General features: G+C 38.8%; 2 protein-coding genes, 1 long non-coding RNA gene and 1 pseudogene across 4 annotated transcripts; 2 read left to right on the top strand and 2 right to left on the bottom strand.

The window, feature by feature from the left end:
- The first annotated feature begins 24 nt into the window (after positions 1–24).
- Positions 25–2543, top strand: LOC144640757 (uncharacterized). The gene is made up of 3 exons (XM_078499838.1): positions 25–188; positions 545–836; positions 2448–2543. The coding sequence occupies exons 1-3, from the start codon at positions 25–27 to the stop codon at positions 2541–2543; spliced, it is 552 nt and encodes a 183-aa protein (XP_078355964.1).
- A 698-nt stretch (positions 2544–3241) lies between these two features.
- On the bottom strand, positions 3242–7974 carry LOC144642716 (3-galactosyl-N-acetylglucosaminide 4-alpha-L-fucosyltransferase FUT3-like; annotated as a pseudogene). Its single transcript, XR_013568766.1, has 3 exons — positions 7887–7974; positions 4655–4844; positions 3242–4564 (listed from the first exon to the last, which is right to left on the bottom strand). The product of XR_013568766.1 is annotated as a 3-galactosyl-N-acetylglucosaminide 4-alpha-L-fucosyltransferase FUT3-like (transcript).
- A 4600-nt stretch (positions 7975–12574) lies between these two features.
- LOC144642690 (3-galactosyl-N-acetylglucosaminide 4-alpha-L-fucosyltransferase FUT3-like) lies at positions 12575–14117 on the bottom strand. The gene has a single exon (XM_078501719.1). It carries the CDS (start codon positions 14097–14099, stop codon positions 12807–12809), a length of 1293 nt encoding a protein of 430 aa, XP_078357845.1. The 5' UTR covers positions 14100–14117; the 3' UTR covers positions 12575–12806.
- Positions 14118–17135: 3018 nt separating this feature from the next.
- Positions 17136–17899, top strand: LOC144642666 (uncharacterized). Its single transcript, XR_013568763.1, has 2 exons — positions 17136–17556; positions 17588–17899. It is a non-coding gene; the product is annotated as an uncharacterized LOC144642666 (long non-coding RNA).
- The last annotated feature ends 7756 nt before the right edge of the window (positions 17900–25655 follow it).

A 25655-nucleotide genomic window follows, 5' to 3' on the forward strand; every position in this document is an offset into this window, starting at 1 on the left:
GCTTTGGGCACTCCAGTCATCATCATGGACCTTTTAGATATCACTCGCATTGCCAATGGCCCAATCATTGAACTTATTCGCTGGCTACAGGGCGAAAATTTACTAGCAAATCCTTCTAGATGTATTCCTTGTAACCAAGCAATGGTTTTAATCGAAAGGAACCAGAACCACGTAGATGGTTTCCAATGGTAAGTACTAATTAGCAGTACCTGCATAAGAAATTACTATTTTCGGGTTCGTTGAAGTTGTGTTTTAATTTCATCAAATGTAACAGTTCTCCAGGGTTTTAATTACCTTATTGTTACTTATTTTCGCGGGACTTAATTTTCGCGATTTTCGCGATTTTTTGAAAATCGCGAAATTAAAGACCCGCGAAAATTAATTCTAAACGATTTCTATTGTATTTTTTATGCTAATTACGTATTTTTGGCCAAATCGCGAAAATTAAGTCTCGCGAAATATTCCTGTTCCATTTTCGCGAAATTAAGTACCCGCGAAAATAAGTAACAATAAGGTACCTTATTCTTTTTTCTTTTTATTCTAGGAAGTGTAATGGCTGTCGCCGTAAAAAGTCTCTTCGCGACGGAAGCTTCTTCGCTGAGTTTCCGAGACTTCCCTTGGGAAAAATTTTACTTCTGATTTATTTGTGGAGCTTACGAGAGTTGAGAACAAAAGCCGCTGAAATGCTCAGCTTGACAAAGAATACCGTTGGTAATGTGTACGGTCTTTTGAGGTATTACTGCACAAGAGATCTGCAGGACAGGCCGGTGATTCCGTTCGCTGGAAACGTGTACGTTGTAAAATGCGACGAAAGCCAATTTAAACATAAACCTAAGGTGAGTTGTGCCGTCCATGCTCTCTAAAGGCTGGTTCTCATATGATCGCCCCGATCGTCTCTGTCGCCTCTGTCGCTTCAAAAAGTTTGCTTGCTCCAATCTAGACTGTTCACAGCCCTCTATTTTTTCGTGTTTTCTCGATCGATGAGCGCCGGCGCGGTGAGAACAGCGTGAGAACTGGACGCCAGCGCAAAACGGAAGAATCAAAGGGGTGGGGGAGGCGGTGAGCGAATTTTCTTTCGCTCGCTTCGCTCGCTTCCCGCCTCCTCCTTCTACGCGCTCGCTCGCTCGCTCAGTCGTTTGCTTTTTTTGCGTTGAAAAATCGAGAGGCTGTGGACAGTCTAGCTCCAATCACCTCAGACTTTGCAAACGACAGAAGCGACATAGACGATCGGGGCGATCATATGACAACCAGCCTTAACAGAACCCTGAATGTAACAGCTTCGTCTGTCCGTCTTAGAGACGTGTCTATTTTATAGAGAGTCTAATTAAAGTTATAAAACTAGAAGCCGGTCTAGATGTAGTTTTGCGTACAACCGTGCAAATGGCCCTTGAATCGTTTCGAAATCGAGACAGAACTTTCAACAGTTTAATAGCTTGTAGATCTGACCATTTCATTTACACATCGCTTTACTCTAACACTTGACTATTCATGCAGGCCCACTTATGCGTAAATAACCCTAACTCCTTTCTGCGAGTGAGTGATTGCAACAAATTTTTGTATGCCCGGCAGTTGTTTTTGCGCGTTTTAAAGAGTGTCAAAAAACGGTGAAATTTAGCCTTGAATCAAATGTTGAACAATTGATTTATTTCTGTACACCGACTCCCTTACTATGATTGGTTGAATTTGTTCATGACGTAAAACCGCGAGGTGAAGAGAATCTACGCTTTGATGTCAAATAAAGCGCTAAATATTACTTTGATGTGCGTTATTTTCTTTGTGCTGTTTTCTGAAAGAAATAGAAAACATGTTTTCCGTGTTTCTATCGAGTTATAGAAACACTCGTGAAAGTTTGGGAGAACTCGAAAAATCTATTTAACAATTAGACTACGAGCCCAAGTTTTCTATGAGCAATTAGCATAACCACACTGACCTACTATTGGTAATCGCGCAATCTGATTGGCTAAACAGGTGCCTACTATCGATCCGTAGAAGGCTCTCGGAGCGCGCGCTTAGTCTTCGCTGAATTTTATCAATCAAAACCTTCAATAAATCAACTCTAGCTATATTTTGTGTTTAATAGATCGGTCAGTGGGTTATGCTAACACAATTAGACGGCTCGCTCTCGGTTTCTACCGGCTTTTGATGCCCTCTTTGTCTCATATCAATTGCGAAATATAACGAAACACTGCAAAATTTTACTCGTTTTCTCCCGGTTCCCGCCACCCTAGGAATCCCGCTTCCCGCCCCTTTTCTCCCGGTCTCCCGCCCCCTGTCCCCCGGCTCGGCCCTCCACCGAAAAGGTTGAGGTGGATTGTACTCTGAAAATTTTACAATTCACGATCAATCGCTTGTTATCAGTCGATAACCATAACATCTTCATTGACCATTCCTTGAGCACATATGCGGTTAACTAGACTAACTCTGTTTCCCAGCCTTTTATATCACAGCGAAATTTTACCGTCGAATTAGAGAAGAAATCAGGCCAGCGTTTGACAGCTCGAAAGATCACTTTTTTTCTGCTTAAGGCTGTCGTTCCAAAGTAGTGCTCGGTGCGCGTGGAGTTGTGGGACTGCTGTAGACGAAATCGAAGATGCACTCTGCCACCTGACCATCAAGTCCCGCGTTAAGGTCATTGCCCTGTATTGTATTGCGCATCCCTACTGCGCAGAATTTTATGCGTATAATTAGCGCGCGCACAAAAACAAAATGGCGGCTATTTTCTAAGCGGCTTAGTCCGCGAGAAAAATAAATCGTCGCTTTTTCATAATTTGGGTGTAGCGATCACATTCATTCTGTAAAATGAAAACAGATCAAATTCTATGTTTAAAAATAAAATAACACTGGAAACGTGTACTTTGCCAGTACTCGCACGGGAATTATGTGGTATATACAAGGTCTTTCTGCTTCTAAACGAATATAGTGACCCAACTTTTTATTTCAGAATTAACGTCCCTATAAGGTAATCAACCAGTTGGGAAAGTTTGGTTGAAAATCTATGTTCAGTTCTATTTCGGGGAAATGACCTTTACTGTTTTCCGTTATTAATTGACGAAATACAGCCGCGCAGCGCCTGGATATGAGGTAACAGTGGAGAAGACGAGTCGAAGATTCGCGGGAAAATTTAAAAACAAAAGTATGGAAAACCGGAAAATCACGCTTTCCAACACAGCTACATTGTTTAATTTTATCAGTAAAATATCTCATTTATTTAATAAACGTTTTCTTACAACTGATGCTTACAAATTGGTTTAGGTACCTTCCTTATATATAAATTTACTAATTTAACCCCACCCGTCTTGTTGATGTTAATGTAAATGTTTCATGTTAACTTACTAATTCGTCTTAAATTCCAACACGCGCTAGACAGAACAAGAAACGACACTAAATTTGACAAATCTGTTCCGAAGCGAAAAATCGCACTAATTTTTGCTCTAATTGCAGGATGTTCTAAACTTGTGTGCCCTTTTCTCAGCCCCTGCTGATAATGCTTTTAATGCGCTCTTCGCCAACTTTACAAGCTCCTTTTACCCCCCAAAACTCTGACATTTTATGATAAATTTTGCTCGGTTTCGTTGGATCGTGAAGGGCCTTACACAACTGGCATAACCAAAACTGGTACTTGACAACCTTGTATTTGGTTTTCCATTGAAAATACTGGTTATAGGCGGTGTCGTTCTTATCCAAATACTTCAGATAATCTGCAAGATCTTTAACGGAATCAAAGTCGGCTGCGTTGATGAAAGACCCAGGAATTACCTGCTCGGGGCTGTAACGTGCGCCTCCAAGAACTATGGGCACTAATCCTCGCTCAAGTGAATTCCTCCAATACTTCTCTGTTATGTAATCTACACACAAACTATTCTCAAATGCGAGGTAGAACTTGTGGCGCTGAAACTCTTCAAGACAACCATCTTTCATGTTGTGAGGACAGTTCCAAGTATTATTCGATTCAAACCTAGTTGCACATTTTCCAAACAGACTTACTTTTACGTGTTTCATGAGTGCGCGGACAAATTCCATTCTATGTGTATTACAGTGGTTGCTGACACCAAAAGTGACCATTTTATCTTTTCCCAGTGCGTAGTTCACATTCTCGTCGGGTTGTGCCTCAAAGTCTTTGTTGGTTTTCGTCGTTTGATGGGTCGTAACCTCGTCATCTGTAATGTGATCACCACCTGGTTCATGCTGGACGTTCAATGGGGCATAAGATCCATAAGGGACGAAAAAGTCCGAATCTAGCCGATATGATGCGGTCCAGTTATACACACCATCAGCGTTAGGTCCTTGAGGAAATAATCCGGGACTTTCCTTCACGTAGAAGACCCATCTCTGTGTGGGAGGCCTGTTTCTCTTTGCTTCTTCAATGTCAAATTTTCCTCCTTGATGTACGAGTACCGCATCACTAACGTTGCGTAAGGCTTTATCAAAAGTGATTTGACATCTTGACTCTTCGCAAGGAGTGCCGTCCCAATCTGTGAATTTGTAACCTTGTGCTTGTTTGGCATATCTTGGACCCCATGGCAGGCGATCGTAAGGCCATGGAGTGTACATCAAGATTATTTTTGTAGCATTTAATTGAAACGCTTCAGGTCTTGTCACGCCGACACTGCGGAATTGTTTTTCCTGAATATAATGGAATAAATAAATAAATAATTTTTTGGTTTTTTTTGGGGTTTATTTAATATTTAAGAATGTTCCATAAAATGCCAACACGATGAAGATTGTGCCAAAACAAACCCGTTTGTTTCTTCGCTGTCTCTTCGGCAGAAGAAAGAAGCAGAAAAAGAGTCGAAGTTTCCTTTTCGCTACATCCATTTTAAATTCTCCGCTGCTGCCCTCTGCCCCTGTTAGGGAAAATGAAGAAAAATGCTGTTAGCACAAAACTACTGCGAAAGGAACAACAATTATGATAACGCTGACATGCCAGGAGTTCTGCAGGAATAGAAGTACTTTCTGCATAGCAGATTGTTTTGGCCTTGTTGAGTCTTGTCTTTTATTTCAGCATTCTTGACCGATTCTGAGCGATCATTTGTTGTGTCGATAGTCGCGTCGCAGAGCCGTAAACAAGTAAACCGAGGTAAATTACGTCAGTTGAGGAGGCTTGGTGGCCCAATGGTTAGCGCGTTGGACTCCGGATATAGCGGTCTGAGTTCGAGCCTGGCCGGGGTCATTGTGTGTGTTCTTAGGCACGACACTTTACTCTCACTGCACGTGCCTCTTTCCACCCAGGTGTGTAAATAGGTACCGGCAAATTCCATGCTAGAGTGGGAGGGGGGGGGGGGGGGGGTATTCCTGCGATGGACTAGCATCCCATCCAGGGGGAAATAGACTCCTAGTCGCTTCATGCTACTGAAAGCAAGATAAGCTCCGGCCTGATGGGCCACTAGGCTCGAACGCAGACTTTACCTTCCTACCTTATCTGTTATATTCCTCAGTTGTGCAGTCGGACTTGCACAAGGATTTAACTTTTAACAACTCAATCATTTCGGAGAACCCCGTAAAAAAATTTCGTTTGTCACGATGTCACGGAATCATAGACAACTTAAAGTTTGGAGGAAATTCTGTCTCCTTGCTTTCCTCGCGTTTTATTGAACTCGCACAGTGAACGCCGCTCAACAAAACTAAATTTACGCGTGTGAGGTTTCAATACTCTCACTGATATAAAAATGCAAGTAAAAATAAATAATAAATATTTTAAGAAATGTTTAAATAAGAAAAGGACTCGAATTCCAAAGAAGAAAAATTTTATTATTGTATAACACCAATATGGCGGCCGTAACGTCACGTGAAAATGCTCTATTTAACAAATGAAGAAGCCAAAGACGAGTGTTATGCTGAGAACGACGGGAATTTGAAAACACAAGATAAATTCGGCTCGTAATTTCTACATTTCTCAAGTGTGGTCAAATAGTCAAAGTGTTTTCTGACAGCACAAGACGAGAAAAACTAATAATAAGAGCCAGGGTTCGAGCCAGGATCCGGGTTAGGTTCCTAGCTCGGATCCTAACCTCTAACCCTATTATAAAAGTTAAAGGGACATGGTCAGCGTTCACGTTTTGAAAAAAGTCCACCTTAACCCGAAATCAAAATACGCGTAGAGAACCTTCAGAAATCTGCTTCAATCTTCTCAGTGGTTTTTTTTTCTTCTAAATTTTCCCATTTTGTGAAACACTGAGAAGATTGAAGCAGATTTCTGATGGCTCGTTTTGAAAAAAAGTCCACAGTGGTATTTTTTCAAAACGTGAAAACTAGTGTCCAGGTCAGCGCGGTAACTGACGCTGACCATGTCCCTTTAACCGAAGCTACCCAAGCTAAAGTAGGCTAACCAGAGTTCTAGTTAGGCTATAAACCAAACGCTATTTAGGCTAAGGGGAGCGCTATTCAGGCTAACCGGAGCGCTAGTTAGGCTGACCTGGCTCGGATCCTAGCTCAAATTCTGGCTCTGATCCTAGCTCGGATCCTGTCTCGAAGTTTAGGTATCCACGCACAAGACATGTCTTTGGTTTCTTAACGTGCTCGGTACCCCGGTTGCGCGAACAGTTTATTGCATTTCGCCGAACAACTTTGTAGCTTTGTTGTATAAATGAATTTCATATATCATGACAACATTAAAACATCGAAAACGTTCAACTTGTCTTAGTGGAAGTGAAAATGTGTTAATGAAAGCGAAGGATGAAGAAAGAATCATTGAAATTTAATGTTCTTTTATGGAATAATGTACGCCATCATTTTGCGGTGAACCGCGCGAAATTGTTTGGAAATTATTTAGCAAAACAAAGCGAACTCTAGAAACGCTTTAATAGACTAGTTAAGAAAATATTTTAAGTTACAAATTGAAGGGAGAACACTTCACTTTTGTTCTTTTTAAATCGAAATTTGCTAACGGCGAATTTGAAAACCTACTGCGAAACGTACGCATGGGAATTTTTAATGAAGCTGAAATAAGCTGACTAAACTTGAATGCGTAAATATTTCACCAACCGGTAGGTTTGTCGACCCTGCAGAACCTCTTTGTAGTCGGAGTAAGGACTATGAATTGAAAATATAAATGAAATGGTATCTTTGTTCATTGATGAAGAAGTCAACCGAGAAAGGAGTAAACTTCGCCTTTACCTTACCGATTTTGGCTCGCGTGCATTCGTGACTGCGACGTATAGCTTAAGTGGCGGATAGTCTTGTCAAACATTTTGTGCACTTAGATGAACATTTTTTAATGGTATATTTTGAAACAAGCCATGGCAACCGCGTCGCTTTCACAAGAATCACTGATCCGAAATTAACAGATATTATTTCGCTGAGTAGTAAGTCAGTATTGAATAAATGTTGCTTTTTCTTTAACATCGGTAATTTTGCTTCTTGCTATTCAGTTGTGCTTAATATGATTACGACGACACAACGCATTGCCACGGCCTTGAAAATATTCCAAAAATGTAAACCATGACTAGCTTGGAAATAAGTATACATTCTCGGTGGATTTTCCAAAGCAAGTTGTTGCAAAATTAAAACTCAGTGAACTTACTTAACACGTGAAATATGTCAAAGAACAACATAATTTGTGCGTCGTGTTCTTTAACAAGAAGAAAGAGTTAAAGTGGATTTCCACTGACGCGTAATTTTTTACGTGCGTAAAAAAATTAGAGACAATGTATGAACGGCTTGCGTACACGTTTACGCAGGCCGTTCATACATTGTCTCTAATTTTTTTCACGCACGTAAAAATTTACGCGTCAGTGGAAATCCACCATTAGACACTTTTCGCGTCAGAAACGCGGCCGCCTTATGGATGCGGGTCACGTTGCGTATTAAAGTAGTCGTTGTTATCTCTACAAATCATCCTCAAAACATTTCAAAATCGAGACAAATTCGAAAAACAAAATTAAACTTACCAATATGCAGACAATGTATACTTCTAAGTTCCTTAAGGAATGAAAAGAAGAAGATTTCACCACGAACGGTGGACAGGGTAATACTAACTACTTAGTATTTAGTGGTTGCCAAAAAGGATCAAAAAGTCGAAAAGTGATGTTTATATGTCAAGTTGCTATATCTATGTCCAAGTTAGGTCCAAAATGTCAATCTATACACCTATGTCAATTAATCAGTTGTCGGATCAAAGCTTCAAGCTTACGCGGCAAGAAACGTAGTTTGGGTAGAAATAGAGGGCTGCTGCACGCGCAAAATACTTATGAAAAATAGCGGAGTGGCAAATGTGATTCCGTTCTTTTCTCTTCTTTTAGACACGTGGAAACAAGGTACTTTTAGCCACATTGAATTTAAGAAAAAAAAATCTAAAATCAAAGCCACGTAACAGTGAAAGAAAAGCAAAGAACTGAATTAAAAGATCTCCAGAGAGCGAAAACATACACTTCACGCACAAAAATACAAACTTCTGCGCTGATATGCAAAATTCCAGTGAATGCCCAGACCACCATTCGGTCTTGTCGCGTAGGCTTATAACGCTTTCATGGGATGAAAGTGAAACGGGGAAACGGTATAAGGCGTGGTAAAAACATTACTTCATTGCCAGGAAATCAAAAGGTCATCGCTTTGCTTAGTGACAACGGAATCACTTCAAGACGATAATGAGCGTTTGTTTGAAAGTTTTTATCAGTCGACACGTTCAATTTCGGACTATTATCCGTCATTAGGTTGTTGCAAACAAGACCAAACTACGAGCATTACATTCTTGGTGGCCGCTTAATAAAGAGACGAATTCTCATTGGCGGACGGCCGAAAGGTTTTCGCGGCGTGGTGGCCGCTAAATGAGGTTTTTATTTACAGTGTTATACTGGCAATACTATTGGGACTTTGATAACTGGCCGGTGATAATAGGGTATATAATAGGGTTATAATAGGGTTAATAGGGGGTGATAGGGGGTGGCCGCTTAATAGGGGGTGGCCGCTTATTGGAAAGATGGCCGCTTAAAGATGGCCGCTTAATAGGGGGTGGGGGGGGGGGGTAGGCTGTTTATCCAATGGTGCCATATATATGTTCACAATTTTTAACATATAACCAAAGTGCCATATATAACTCGAAAACTTCAATATTTATATCCAAATACTGCGTCCAGTATTCGTTTTGTATATTACTTCACATGAATGAAAACGTAAGCAGGTAAGACAATTTTCGAAACGATTTTTCTGGCTGGGGGACTGGGGCTGGGCTTTTCGGTGTGAAAAGCATACTTTTGCTTAATAGGGGTTCGACTGTATGCCAAAAATACCACAGATGTTTTCAAGATATTTTTATTACAGTCCTCTTAGCTTTTTTTACATTTTCATCAAGTAAGAAAGCTTGAGAAACCTAAGTTTTGAACAATTCTCTTCCGACAAGATAGCAAACAATTCCATCTAACTGTAACTTTAAGAAAAAATATTACACAACTGTATTACAATGACTTATACACTTACCGTATTTACTCGAATAAGCGCCGCCCCCGAATAACCGCCGCCCTCGAATAAGCGCTGCATTTTGGACAAATATGTTAATAAGCGCCGCCCCCGAATAAGCGCCGCAATCCCAATGCGGCGCTTATTTGATTAATCTCTTTTAACTAAAAACAACACTACAAAGCAACTTAAAACAGGCTTGAGCATTTCTTTTCACATCAAAATCTATATTTTGCAGCTCAAAGTGATTGTTTTACCGCTCGCCCATTAGTTTACTGTATACAACATTCTTTCAATACGTAGTTCTGTAAAGGTTGTGAACGCCGCAAACTTTGTCAGGACAGATAGCGCCACTTCTGTCTCAACAAGAGACAAATACTGAAAATCAAATGACGCTGTTTTCTATTACTGTAAAAGATAAGATTCTTTGTGGCATCCAAATTCTAAATAAGCGCCACCCTCAAATAAGCGCCGCACTTGAGGCGCGAAAAATTTAATAAGCGCCGCGGCGCTTATTCGAGTAAATACGATATTGTTATTAAAACTTCCATCCTGACTTAAATTTCAATGTAGTGCTTTTTAGAGTGGGCATTGAACGACATATATTTTTATTCAGTAATCGTTCTACTGAAAGATTAAGCAATACTCAAGCTTTTCGACACCAACTGCCTGCCTGTAATTATCGCCTTCAATTTAGCTAATCATGATAGACCAAGGATACGGTTTCTTGTAAAACAGTATCAAACACTTCGAATGAAATATATATACTAGAAATAACTGAAGATATTTTTATTACTGGTGTACATTTATAATGTTCTTAATTTTTCGTCAGAAGAATAAAATAGCCAATTGTTATTGTAGGAAATTTAAAGTGTAAAAATATGACAAATTCAGTTTGAGCACAGCAATGAAATGATCACAAGAAACTGTTGGAAACCGTAAAGGGGTCTATCGGCTCGTCAGCAGTGTTTTAGTATATTTATTTTCGTTAATTAAGAGCTGTAATCTTCAAATTGGCAGAGCAAAGTCATTTACTGGTAAAATCACGGCCACATAACACCAAGGATGATTTTCGAGCATTCTATATGACACTTTCATGGCCCACTTTCATACAAATTGAGATAAACTTGAAAAAAGTCGGGCCAACGTTTTTTAAGTTTATCCGTACGCAATCTGTTTTAATCTTATCGATTTTTTCCCATACATGCCCCTTTTTGGCCTTTCCGTGTTTCTTTGTTGTTGTTTGGTTTTTGTTTGACCAGTTGGTCAGTGCGGAAATTGCCTACAATTGCGTGACATAGCCCCTTTAAAAATACGACGACACATGCAGTACTTGGCGAAACGTACGTAACTCCCATGCATACTAACAAAAACTGAAGCCAAAGCCATGTATTAAATTTCTCACCAAGTTTCTTTATTTAACAATTAAGTTCAATAAAAGGTTAGATTCGGAGTTGACATTGTTTGCCTCTTAACGCCTCCAGCAGTTGCTTCCTTCCTTGGTCAGGAAAATTGTTACAACAAATGGTTAATTCAGTAAGTTTAAAATTTTCGTCTTTCAGTGTAGCGCACAGGTGTAATAAACCTTGAGCTGTTATTTTTTCATGATAAAGACCACAGCTTAGTGAGTTTACAATTTTGATTCGTTAGTGCATCACATAGCAGAGATATTCCTTTATCTGTTATATTACTTGTCGCAAGGTCCAACATAGTGAGTTTACAATTTAAATGTTTTAGTGCATCACCCAGTCGCGAAACGCCTTCATCTTTTATACTGTCAATATAACCAATGCCTAACTCAGTGAGCTCACAATTTACATCTTTTAGAACATCACACAAGTGCAGTAGACCTATTTAAGGGATAAAGAATGGGCATGTTATTATGAAATTCAAATAGTACCGCTTGATAAGGGAAACTTTTTAAGGTAGCCTTTAAAATTTTCATTCTACTCTTACTATTAAATCTCATGCAAGATTGCTCCAGTGCAGTATTTGACGGTTGCAATCGTTTGAAGATTCAGATAGAGAAACATTAATAAACAAACCGACCACATTTTCCCATGACCCTAATACACCTTAGTGGAAACTCAGTCGTGTTCTATTTGAAATCTGCGAATCTGATTGGTTCTGCCATCGTGTTCTATTCGATAGAACATGATCGCGCAACGGATTGCTATTTAAAGGGTTAATTTTTCCGATGTTTGGCTTAAAAGTACAAAACATTGTAGGTCTTGGACTGCAATACTCTGCAATCCCTCGTTTTCTATGAGCGATAGTCAAGTCGGCTGGCCTCGTTGTTGACTATTTGCTCATAGAAAACTCGGGCTCGTAGTCTAATTGTTGAATCGAAATTAATTTTCAAAAGTTGACTGGAGCAACCGGCCGGAGGTTAAAGCCGGAGGCGAATGGCGTCACTGCAAAGTTTGTACATGTTATGGCGTTATTTCTTTGGTCTATGGGAGGGCAAATCATGGAAATGCTTTTTACAATAGCCGTTTTATACTATAGACGTGTTACCCGTCTGGACGGGCTTCGGCAAAAAATTCGTTGTTGGATATGCGTTTCAAGACGGGCACAAGACGTGTTACGCGTCTAGACGAGCTTCCTTTCGTTATCCGTCTTTCAAGACGCATTTCGAAAAGTAGCTCGTCTAGACGGGTAACTCGTCTTTGTGCCCGTCTTTATACTGGAGACGCATAACCAGACGAACAACAAAATTTTTACCGAAGCTCGTCCAGACGGGTAACACGTTTCTAATACAAAAACGGCCAATAACACCGAAATTTCACCGACGAATTAGAGGAGAAATCAGCCCAACGTTTGACAGCTCGAAAGATCACTTTTTCTGCTTTTTTTAAAGGCTGACGAGGCCGTCACCAGTTGTCGATCCAAGGTAGTGCTCGGTGCGCGTGGAGTTGTGGGACTGTTGTAGACGAAATGGGGGATGCGCTCCGCCTCCTGACCATCAAGCCCAGCGTTAACTGTTTTCCGTTCTTAATTGAAGAAATACAGCCGCGTAGCGCCTGGATATGAGGTAGACGTGGAGAAGACGAGTCGAAGTTTCGCGGGAAATTTAAAAACACAAGATGGAAAATCGGAAAAACACGCTTTCCAAAACAGCTACAGTAAAATCTTTAATTTATTTTATAAACGTTTTCATACACATTATTACTTATAAATTGGTTTAGGTAGCTTACTTATAATTTACTAATCTAACAACCCCCAACTTATTGATGTTGATGTAACTGTTCCATGTTAGCTTACTCAATCGTTTAAAATTCCTCTTAACTGTGGAACACGCGCTAGACAGAACAATTCAGAAACGACACATTATTTGGCAAAACCTGTCCTGAGGCATAAAATTGCACTAATTCTCGCTCAAATTACAGGATGTTCTAAACGAGTGTGCCCGTTTCTCAGCCCCTGCTAATAATGCTTTTAATGCGCTCTTCGCCAACTTTACAAGCCCCTTTTACACCCCAAAACTCTGACATTTTGTGATAAATTTTGTTCGGTTTCGTCGGATCGTGAAGGGCCTTGCACAACTGGCATAACCAAAACTGGTACTTGACAACCTTGTATTTGGTTTTCCATTGAAAATATTGGTTATAGGCCGTGTCGTTCTTATCCAAATACTTCAGATAATCTGCAAGATCTTTAACGGAATCAAAGTCGGCTGCGTTGATAAAAGAACCAGGAATTATCTGCTCGGGGCTGTAACGTGCGCCTCCAAGAACGATTGGCACTAATCCTCGCTCAAGTGAATTCCTCCAATACTTCTCTGTTATGTAATCTATGCACAAACTATTCTCAAATGCGAGGTAGAACTTGTGGCGCTGAAGCTCCTCAAGACAACCATCTCCAATGTTGTGAGGACAGTTCCAAGTATTATTCGGTTCCAAAATAGTTGCACATCTTCCAAACAGACTTACTTTTACGTGTTTCATGAGTGCACGGACAAATTCAATTCTATGTGTATGACAGTGGTTGCTGACACCAAAAGTGACCATTTTATTTTTTCCCTGTGCGTAGTTCACATTTTCTTCGGGTTGTGCCTCAAAGTCTTGGGTGGTTTTCGTCCTCTGATTGGACGTTACCTCGTAATCTGTAATGTGATCACCACCTGGTTTGTACTGGGCTTTTATTGGGGCATAAGATCCGTAAGGGACGAAAAAGTCCGAATCTAGCCGATATGGTGCGGTCCAGTTAAACACACCGTCAGCTTGAGGTCCTACGGGTAACACTCCGGGACTTTCCTTTACGTAGAAGACCCATCTCTGTGTGGGAGGCCGGTTTCTCTTTGCTTCTTCAATATCAAATTTTCCTCCTTGATGTACGAGTACCGCATCGCTAACGTTGCGTAGGGCTTTATCAAAAGTGATTTGACATCTTGACTCTTCGCAAGGAGTGCCGTCCCAATCTGTAAATTTGTAACCCTGCGCTTCTTCAGCATTTAGTGGACCCCATGGCTGGCGATCATAACGCCATGGAGTGTAAACCAAGATCAACTTTGTTGCATTTAACTGAAACGCTTCAGTGCTTGTCACGCTGACACCGCGGGATTGTTTTTCCTGAATGTAATAGAATGTTCCATAAAATGCCAACAGGATGAAGATTGTGCCAAAACAAACTCGTATGTTTCTTCTCTGTCTCTTCGGCAGAAGGAAGAAGCAGAAAAAGAGTCGAAGTTTCCTTTTCGCTACATCCATTTTAAATTCTCCGCTGCTGCCCTCTGGCCCTGTTAGAGTAAATGAAGAAAAATGCTGTTAGCACAAAATAGGCCTAGACACAAAAAGCCGGATATTTTTTAGGATTTTTAGAGCATCACGAGATTTTTAGAAATTTTGGGGATTTTCAGATGATTTAAAGAAAAAAATGTTCTATTTTCTTTACCGCTTTATTTAAAATTCCTATGAAATGATATTTTTGTCCCATTGTTTACTAATAAGTTACTGCTCGACTGCAATCCAATTGTACAGCGTTGTTTTCTATTCTTAATGCACCCCAAGTAAGTTTCAAACATATGGCTGAGCCAGCGGAGGAGCCAAGTGAAGCTATTTCTATTGAAGATGCGCCCAGTGTCACTCGAGAAAGACAGAAAATTTTGGGATATTTAGGGATTTTTAGCAAATTTTGGGGATATTTAGAAAATTTTTGAGGGATTTTTAGGGAAAAAACTGGGAATTTCGGGATAGATTTTTAGAGCATTTTTCGGGATATTTGTGTCTAGGCCTAGCACAAAACCGCTGCGAAAGGAACAACAATTATGATAACGCTGACATGTCAGGAGTTCTGCAGGAATAGAAAAACTTTCTGCATAGGCTTAGCCTATTGATTTCGGCCTTGACTTTGGGTTTTGTCTTTTACTTCAGCAGACTTGAGCGATTCTGAGCTTATTTTCGTTTTAACATAATCATTTTTTGTTTCGATAGTCGCGTCGCAGAGCCGTAAAGATATAAACGGAGGTAAATTACGTCAGTTGAGGAGGCTTGGTGACCTAATGGTTAGGGACGGACCATTTGAAAAGTGATAGGGGGTAGGGTGGGGGGGATTTTCGGCTTGCATGATTTTTTTTTTTACGCCCATTGCTTGTGCAGGAAACTCTTTTGCAGGTGTAAATCTCTGCTCGAATTTTTTTTAGACATGTTCTTTTTTTAGACAAATATTTTTTTATAAGATTAAATTTAGAAATACAGTTAACAATAAATACAAGCGAAAATAATGAACGACGTTTCGGTGACATGAGGGTCTCAATGGGGTTAACCGTTAGCCGTAAAACGGCCAAAAATTTAGCCGTTAGGCGTAAAAATTGGAAAAATTTAACCGTTAGCCGTAAAATATGTTAACCGTAAAAATCGCTCAGTAATTTTAAATAATACAGACTAGATCACTTCATCGTCCCAAAATGGCCTTGAGACCTAAAATACATTTTTCAATAATGGAAATTTATTTTTGACTTTTCAAAACAATGGAAATTAATTTTAACTTCTGTTAACCGTAATGGAAATAAATTAACCGTTAACCGTAAAAGAGCCAAACATTTTACCGTTAACCGTAAAAGCCACCACCCCATTGAGACCCTCTGACATCCTGGCACCATTTTCAAGTTAAAATTCATATGCGAAAGAAAGTTATTTATACTATGTATTGAATGTATTGTTACTTTATACCATGCTTTTGACAGATGTTGCTTTGTTGACGATTTGCTAAATAGTTTAAGTATTTCCAAAAAAAATGTTGTTATTGACTGATTTAATCCTTCAGGGACTGACTGGTCAATGAGTACTGGGGGGTGGGCCGGTGCAATTGGAAAAGTGGCGACTGGATAGAGTCCACTAAAACCGATGTTATGATCACAAGTGAGAGCATGCGCGCCACCGAAGAGGTCGGACGTATTCTGTAAGCGGCGTCATCCTTCCCGTCCTCAACCTAATTCAACAACGGTTATTAATCCGAAATGCGACTCCTTCTTTAAACAAAACGTTATTCATGTCCAGCAAAGGCAGAAAACACAAAAGAGGCGACAGGGGCTCGATGGAAGAGGAGAGTAGTATCGCCAAGAAACAAAACATGGCGGCACGTGAGGCAAATTTGGACGAAAGCAGTAAGAACGATGCCGACATTGAGTCAGAAGAAGAAGAAGAGGAAGAAACAACGCTTGAAGAAATTAAATCTCTTCTGGTAGGGGTCCAGCAAACGTTGCACGATATGCGAACGGAAAACCGGAAAATGGCGGCTGAAATTGTCGAATTGAAGTCTTCTTCCAACAAGCACTCAACCGAAATTAGCACGCTGAAGAAAGCTTTAAATAACGCACTAGATGATAACGACAAGTTAAGAAAGTCGGTGAATTCTCTTAAGCAGAAAGTAAATGAACAGGAACGAAACATCGACGAGCTCTATGGTCAGCAAGACGACCTTGAACAATACACGCGAAAACACGCGCTTGAAATACATGGTATTCCAGAAGATCTGTATACTGCAACGGATGACGTGGTAATCAAGCTTGGCGAACAATTAAATGTTCCCATCACGAACGAAGACATTGATATTTCTCATAAAATCTTCAGCGGAAAAAACCAACCGAAGGGCATTATAGTCAAATTTATCAGTCACAAGAAAAAAGCTCAGCTCTATAGAAAGCGGACTGAACTCAAGTTCTTGCTGAGCTCGACTGCTGATGTTGTACAATCCACGCGAATTTTCATCAATGAAAATTTAACCCAGTACAGGAGAGGAATCATGAAAAAAGCGAACAAGATGAAGAAAGATGGGATGATTCAGAGTGTATGGTCCATGGACGGTAAGCTGTATGTTAAAACTTCTTCAAGTGGAACGCCCGTTAGAATCTTCTGTGAAGATGACCTGAACACCCTGTAATTTCTATAAGCTATTGTTACTTATGTCGCTACGGAATTATTATTAGCACACTCTATCTTAGTCAAATAAGTGAGGATAGGAAATGCTAAATAAGTCTTGCGGACTGCATGCAAGTAGTTAATATCCTTGTAAACCTGTTGCGTGATTCCGTGTTGTGTTTGTTATGTTATGTTTTTGTTTTCAATTTTTTTCAATTTACATATAAGAAATCTATGACAAACTCTTCCTTCACACACTCCAGCTACCATAGTGTTTTTATACAGCTAAACCATGATCGTGCAAGGTAAATGCGATGTATTAACTCTTAATGTAAGAGGTTTGAGAAACCGTGTAAAAAGGAGAAGCATCTTTTGCTTTCTAAAAGATCAAAACTGCGATGTATATTTTCTGCAAGAGACATATTCTGAAGAGAAAGATGAAAGTATTTGGAGAGGTGAATGGGGAGGTGACATTTTCTTTTCACATGGATCACTACACAGTAGAGGAGTTTGTATTCTAATGAATCCCTCACTAAATTACACCTTTGAAAATATTCACAAAGACCAAACTGGCAGAATCATTTCGATTGATTTGTATTTCAACGAAAACAAACTTTCTTTGTGTAATGTTTATGTCCCAAATGACCAGCGCCAACAACAAGCTTTTCTACATAATTTAAGCACATTCTTGATGTCCAACACCGATATTGAAAATCTTCTAATTGGTGGTGATTGGAATATTTCATTGCAAGCTATTGACAAAAAAGGTGGAAGTCCGTGGAAACCTACAACCTCTATGGAACAATTGGTGACGATGATAGAGGAATTTGACTTGGTAGATGTTTTCAGAGCGAAAAATCCAAACAAAAAAAGCTACACGTACGAATCAAAAGCGCTTAAACTATATTCGCGCCTCGACTTCTTTCTCTTACCGCAACATCTGATCCATTTGGTTGAACAGATAGAAACTTTAGTCTCTAATGCTCCGGATCATAGAGCAGTAAAACTTAAATTTAAATGTCCTAACAATAGAAGAGGCCCAGGGCTATGGAAGTTCAACAACTCTCTTTTGGACGATGAAGAATATGTTAACTTAATAAGAGGAAGCTATTTTTCTATTAGTGAAAAATACGCTGGACAAGAAGACAAAAGACTGAAATGGGAACTAGTTAAATTGGAACTGAGAGGTCTTACAATCCCTTATGCCAAAAACAAGGCGAAAAATCTTCGTAAAAAAGAAAAGGATCTTCAAACGAGACTGAGTGATTTAGATCAACTCATTTCTAATAGTGTCGACAGTGCCCAGGTTAATTATCTGGAAGTGGAATATTTCAAGTTAAAACATGAACTTTGTCTAATCTACGAAAATAAGGGAAAGGGCTCAATCGTTCGCTCAAAAACAAAATGGACCGAGCAGGGTGAAAAACCGACAAAATACTTCTTCAACTTAGAGAGACGGAATTATAACCATAAAACGATCAGGGAGTTAAAGTATCCGGATGGTACTTTAGTGACCAAAGAGGACGAAATACTAAAGGAAATTGAAATATTTTACAATGATCTCTATACTTCTTCTACTAGTGTAGAAAATGCGTTATTCCAATCTTTCATCGCAAATTTAGAATTACCCAAACTTGAGGACTCGGTGAGTAGTGAATTAGAAGGTGAGATCACTCTAAGGGAGTGTAAAGATATTCTGTGCACATTTAGTAGCGGGAAATCACCAGGCGAAGATGGATTTACCTGGGAGTTTTATAATTGTTTTTTTGATCTACTTGGTCAAGATCTTGTCGACTGTTTTAATGCTTCGTATAGAGCAGGTGAAATGTCACTCTCCCAACGGAGAGGCGTAATAACACTTATACCGAAAGAAGATTCGGACCTTTCTACACTTGCTAATTGGCGGCCGACAACGTTATTAAACCTAGACTATAAAATTGCATCAAAAATTATTGCCAGGAGACTAGAAAAAGTTCTAGCTCTTCTAGTCAATCCTGACCAAACAGGCTTCATTAAAGGAAGATATATTGGACAAAACATTAGGTTAATTAATGACATCCTTGAGCAAACAAAGCTTCAGAACATTCCTGGTATATTATTACAGCTTGATTTTAGAAAGGCTTTTGACACAATTGAATGGGAATTTATACAAAGAACAATTGCACTGTTTAATTTTGGGGAATCCATTCAACGTTGGATCTCCATCTTTTACTCTAACACAGAAAGTGCAGTCTTGAACAATGGCTTCTGTACAAATTATTTTTCTCTCTCAAGAGGAGTAAGACAAGGTTGCCCTTTATCCCCATATCTGTTTGTTTTGGCAGTAGAACTGTTGGCGTGCAAGATCAGACAAGATAAAGAAATACAAGGTATAAAAGTTTTTGGTAAGGAGCTAAAATTAAGCCAGTTTGCTGATGACACCACCCTCCTTAACAGTAATTGTAATTCGGTAATACAAGCAATCGCTGTGCTAGATAATTTTGGCGATATCTCCGGCTTGAAACTGAACCCGTCGAAAACCAAAGCTTTGTGGCTGGGATCGTGGAGACATAGAAAAGACAAACCCTTTGGATTTCAATGGCCTGAAAAACCAATCCGTGTGTTGGGTACTTTTATTTCTTACAACGAGAAAGAAAATGAAAAATCCAATTTTACGTTAAAACTGCAAAAATTGAAGACCATCTTTGACATTTGGAACTGCCGGAATCTTACACTATTTGGGAGATGTCTTATAACGAAAAGCCTTGGCATCTCGCAACTGGTACATACAATTTCTAGCCTCGATGTCCCTCGGGAATACCTTGGGGCGGTAAATTCAACCATTTTTAAATTCATTTGGAAAAATAAAAAGGACAAACTTAAGCGTAAATTGATGATCTTAGATTATGACCAAGGTGGTCTGAGGGCTCCTAGTATAGATGTCTTAGCAAAATCATTAAAGCTAGCTTGGATTTCCAGACTTCTAGACGATGATCCAACCCGCAGGGAATCTTGGAAGACAATTCCTAGTTACTTTTTCGAAAAATGCGGCGGCTTAAATTTTATATTACGATGCAACTACGACAGACACTTCCTCAAGCAGATCGATCTGCCCCAGTTCTACAAATTAATTCTCTTGTATTTTCTGGAAATCAAGGAAGCCTTTCCAAACCAGTCCGGTCAGGAATTAATTCTATTCAATAACAAAGATATTCTAATCAACAGTCGCACTATTTTTATAGGGACTGGTTTAATCGAGGCATTTATCTCGTGAGAGACCTTCTAAAATCAGATGGAAAATTCCTTTCTTACACAGAATTTGTTCAGAAATATGATCTTAGATGCAACTTTCTCATTTATTTTCAAGTAGTTTCTGCAATTCCCAGGCATCTTGTAGAACGTGCGATGTCATACCCCGTAGACAGAGCAGGTTTGTTGTCTAGCACTATGTTTCACCTCTCCCCAGAGACCTCCATCAACTTAACCAAAATGAAAAACAAAGATTACTATCGGCTCCTCGTAAATAAAGAACAAATTGAACCGAAGGCTACCTCCAAATGGGAAAGAGACTTGTAAATTGGTCAAGCATCTCTACAACTTTTTTTTAGTCGCGTAAGAAACGTATGTAGAGATAATAAGCTTAGGGAATTTTATTTCAAACTCTTACACAGAATAGTCGTCACCAAAAAGGAATTATTTCTCTTTGGTGTGGCAGAGGACGCAAAGTGTCCATACTGTGATTTGAATGACTCCATAATTCACACTTTCTACAACTGTAATTGGAGTCAATTATTCTTCGCAGAGGTTATAAAATGGTTTAATAAAGAAAATGCCACCTCTCTTACCCTCTCTCCAACTGAATTAATTTTTGGTAAGGACAAGGATAACATAAACAAAGAAATAGATATCATTAGAAAGTTAAACTTCACCTTTTTATATGCAAAATATTATGTATACAATCAGAAATTATTGAATGGAAAGCTGTCATTAAATGAATTCTTAGCCAATGTAAAATTTAAATACATCTTCGAAAAATTTAATTGTAGTTAAAGCGAATTATTTGAAATAAGAGTGTACTGTAGGATGAGTAATAGCGTGTATTAATATTGATGATGTATTGATGTATTGTAATTTCTAATTTAAGATCTAGTGTGCTAATAACTATATTATACTTGTAAGTTTTTTTTTCTTTTTTTTTCAATTATTGTATTTGTTTATTTTTACGTTATTCTGTGTGTATTTTTTTTTCTATTGAAATGAATTAAAAAAAAAAAAAAAAAAAAAAAAAACATGATCACAAGTCATCTAGGGTGGTCCGGGGGTCCATGCTCGCCTGGGAAATTTTTATATTCGGGCCTTCTGAAATCGCTAGAAATACATCTAAAACTGCTCGCGTCAAGAAATTGATCAATTTATACTGATGAATACCACTGGGGATTTTCTTGTAACTATAACAGTTTAAAGTCACTAATATAAGATGTCCCACCCCCTTGTGCAGATCAAAACTAAAAACTACATGACCCACCCCCTTTCTACTCCGGCCACCGCTTACCCCCCCCCCCCCTCTACTTATTGACCAGTCCCTTTAAGACTATCTTTGATCAATATATGTTTTATAAAAATATTAATAATGGCTAAACTCAAATGCCATGAACTGATATTTTTTACCATGTTATGCTGATTGTTTTCTTCACCCTATGCACTTGTCAACTGAAATTTTGCCATGTAACCCCTCTTATTTATGAATTGCACTGGTTACCGATTAGATACAGAATCGAGTTTAAAATACTTCAAATTACTTTTAAGATTCTTAATTTTTTAGCGCTTTCTTATTCATCATCCTTTATTTCTCTTAGGCTCCCCTCCAAATATAATCTAAGGAATTCTAGCGATAAACTTTTACTTAGTTATCCACGTTTTAAATCAAAAGCCACACTAGGTGACCGTTCTTTTACCTGTGCTGCACCGAAACTTTGAACGCGCTACCATTTGACATAAGAAGTGCCACCACTATTAGTATTTTTAAAGCTAAGCTAAAAACACATCTTTTTCGTCATGCATTTTATCATAGTTGTTTTTAAATTATATTCTACTTTTAATAATTGTAATTTTAGCTTTTTAAAATCATTGTAAGTTTACCTTTAATTGTACTTTTAGCTTTTTAAATTCATTGTAAGTTTACTTTAAACTGTAATTTTAGCTTTTAGCTTTTTTATTCCGTGTTTAACTTTGTAATGCACATTTGTAATGCGCTGGACTCGGATATAGCGGTCCGGGTTCGCGCCTGGCCGGGGTCATTGTGTGTGTTCTTGGGCAAGACACTATACTCTCACTGCACGTGCCTCTCTCCACCCAGGTGTGTAAATGGGTACCGGCAAATTCAGGATCATTATCAGTATCTGAGCCAAGTCCTCTTTGTAATTTTGTCTTAAAGTCCTAACTTTAAGGCTCATTAAAGTCCTAACTTTAAGAATCATTAAAGTCCTAACTTTAAGACTCCTTAAAGTCCTAACTTTAAGGCTCATTAAAGTCCTAACTTTAAGACTCCTTAAAGTCCTAACTTTAAGACTCCTTAAAGTCCTAACTTTAAGGCTCATTAAAGTCCTAACTTTAAGACTCCTTAAAGTCCTAACTTTAAGACTCCTTAAAGTCCTAACTTTAAGGCTCATTAAAGTCCTAACTTTAAGACTCCTTAAAGTCCTATTTTTAAGACTCCTTAAAGTCCTAACTTTAAGGCTCATTAAAGTCCTAACTTTAAGACTCCTTAAAGTCCTAACTTTAAGGCTCCTTAAAGTCCTAACTTTAAGACTCCTTAAAGTCCTAACTTTAAGACTCCTTCAAGTCCGGACTTTAAGACTCCTTCAAGTCCGAACTTTAAGACTCCTTAAAGTCCGGACTTTAAGACTCCTTCAAGTCCGGACTTTAAGACTCCTTCAAGTCCGAACTTTAAGACTCCTTCAAGTCCGGACTTTAAGACTCCTTCAAGTCCGGACTTTAAGACTCCTTAAAGTCCGGACTTTAAGACTCTTTAAAGTCCGGACTTTAAGACTCCTTCAAGTCCGAACTTTAAGACTCCTTAAAGTCCTAACTTTAAGACTCCTTCAAGTCCGGACTTTAAGACTCCTTCAAGTCCGGACTTTAAGACTCCTTAAAGTCCGAACTTTAAGACTCCTTAAAGTCCTAACTTTAAGACTCCTTAAAGTCCTAACTTTAAGACTCCTTCAAGTCCGAACTTTAAGACTCCTTAAAGTCCTAACTTTAAGACTCCTTAAAGTCCTAACTTTAAGACTCCTTAAAGTCCTAACTTTAAGGCTCCTTAAAGTCCTAACTTTAAGACTCCTTAAAGTCCTAACTTTAAGACTCCTTCAAGTCAGGACTTTAAGACTCCTTAAAGTCCGGACTTTAAGACTCCTTCAAGTCCGGACTTTAAGACTCCTTCAAGTCCGAACTTTAAGACTCCTTAAAGTCCTAACTTTAAGACTTCTTCAAGTCCGGACTTTAAGACTCCTTAAAGTCCGGACTTTAAGACTCCTTCAAGTCCGAACTTTAAGACTCCTTAAAGTCCTAACTTTAAGACTCCTTCAAGTCCGGACTTTAAGACTCTTTAAAGTCCGGACTTTAAGACTCCTTCAAGTCCGGACTTTAAGACTCCTTCAAGTCCGGACTTTAAGACTCCTTCAAGTCCGGACTTTAAGACTCTTTAAAGTCCGGACTTTAAGACTCCTTAAAGTCCTAACTTTAAGACTCCTTAAAGTCCGGACGGATCATTATCAGCAGCTGGGTCAAGTCCTCTTTGTAAAAACTTTCATAAAATTATCTAAAAGCGCCTTATGTAAATTTGTCAATTCTCTATATTTATATTGCTGCTTAAATTGCGCACTTTAAGACTCGTAAATTGCGCACTTTAGACTCTAAATTGTGCACTTTAAGACTCTTAAATTGCGCACTTTAATTTAAGACTCGTAACTTGCGCACTTTAAGACTCGTAACTTGCGCACTTTTAAGCCTCGTAACTTGCGCACTTTAGAGCCTCGTAAATTGCGCACTTTTAGACTCGTAAATTGCGCACTTTTAGACTCGTAAATTGCGCACTTTTAGACTCGTAAATTGCGCACTTTAAGCTTCGTAAATTGCGCACTTTAAGACACGTAAATTGCGCACTTTAAGACACGTAAATTGCGCACTTTAAGACACGTAAATTGCGCACTTTTAGACTCGTAAATTGCGCACTTTAAGACACGTAACTTGCGCACTTTTAAACTCGTAAATTGCGCACTTTAAGACACGTAAATTGCGCACTTTTAGACTCGTAACTTGCGCACTTTTAGACTCGTAAATTGCGCACTTTAAGCTTCGTAAATTGCGCACTTTAAGACTCGTAACTTGCGCACTTTAAGCCTCGTAACTTGCGCACTTCAAGCCTCGTAAATTGCGAACTTTTAGACTCGTAACTTGCGAACTTTTAGACTCGTAACTTGCGCACTTTAAGACTCGTAACTTGCGCACTTAAGACTCGTTATGTAAATGCAAATGTAATTTATTTACCCATGTGACACGGAAGAGCTCAGGAGCTCGTAAAGACGTGTACGTGCATCCAAGATCGAATTGGAATTTGGAGTGTTGGTTTTTGCGGAGGGTGGAAAACCGGAGAACCCGAAGAAAAACCCTCGGAGCAGGAACGAGAACCAACAACAAACTCAACCCACATATGGCACCGGGCCGGAATCGAACCCGGGCCACATTGGTGGGAGGCGAGCGCCCTCACCACTGCGCCACCCTTGCTCCCCTTAAGACTCATATGTAACCCCTTGAAATGTGCAATTTAAGTTTGCTGAATTTCTTTCATAATGACTAGCAATGCATTGTCAACGTAGACACGTTCACTCGTAACTTGTTCTCATCCCTTTGATTTTTAAAGCATGGGCCCGTTTGCCACATAGAAATAACAAAACAAAGAAAACGAACATGATAACAAAAACATTGTTTTATTATTGATCATTGTCTACATAGCTCTTATTAAAACAAATAATTTCTGAAACCATTTTCTTATAGGTAATTGTTGAAAATGATCTTATTATTATTATTATGATTAACATCAAATAAATTTACCAACTTTGTCATTGAAACAGTTCAAGCTCAAATAAATTTGTATTTGTAATGCCATTATTTCCTCCATTGATTAGAGAATCGCACCACTTCACTTTCTAATTGGTACAGTATCCATATAACTATTAACTATTTAACTATTCCATGGGTTTACTGAAATCACTCTATGTCAAAATTTTGACAAACGTTGCAATGTTAACATGGAAAATAACTTCAACAATACATCCTTTTACCAAATTACTAACACTGGATCAAATATAATACACATCCATCTATTATCATACTAAGAACTTTACTTTGATAGTTTCTCTCTTTAAATACTATCTGTCTACCGCTGTTCCTTGTAAAGGAATGAATTTCTTGCTTAAACGAAGAACAAAATAAAAGCGCATCAAACAAAAATTTAACGAAACCAAACTGTGATGCTCTTATTCTATATCCTTTGTCGAACACTTCGTCAAGTACTATATGTTCTTTATACTCTGTATATATTGTGTGTGTGTGGTGAAAGGAGATTGTAAACTGATTCACCCTGATAATGACCTAGTGAGGTGGTCATAATTTCAAAATGCACTAATACTCATTGAAAGCAACATTTTCTCCCTGTTTATAATAATCAATGTTATTTCAGGGTACCAAAACTAAACACTTAACTATCCATTATTATCCAACTATTGCGCCATTTTACCATATAAGGGCAAAAGAATGCGCAAAATATGCCATGTTAATAACAGTGGAACAGGCCAAAAATACGAGCGTACAAACTTGAGAAATTCTGGCCCAAACAAAGTGGAAAAATTAGTGGAATAATGAATCCCTTAT

Source organism: Oculina patagonica, chromosome 2, assembly GCF_052425735.1.
Source record: "Oculina patagonica isolate OP01 chromosome 2, crgOcupat, whole genome shotgun sequence".
NCBI classification, from domain to species: domain Eukaryota; kingdom Metazoa; phylum Cnidaria; class Anthozoa; order Scleractinia; family Oculinidae; genus Oculina; species Oculina patagonica.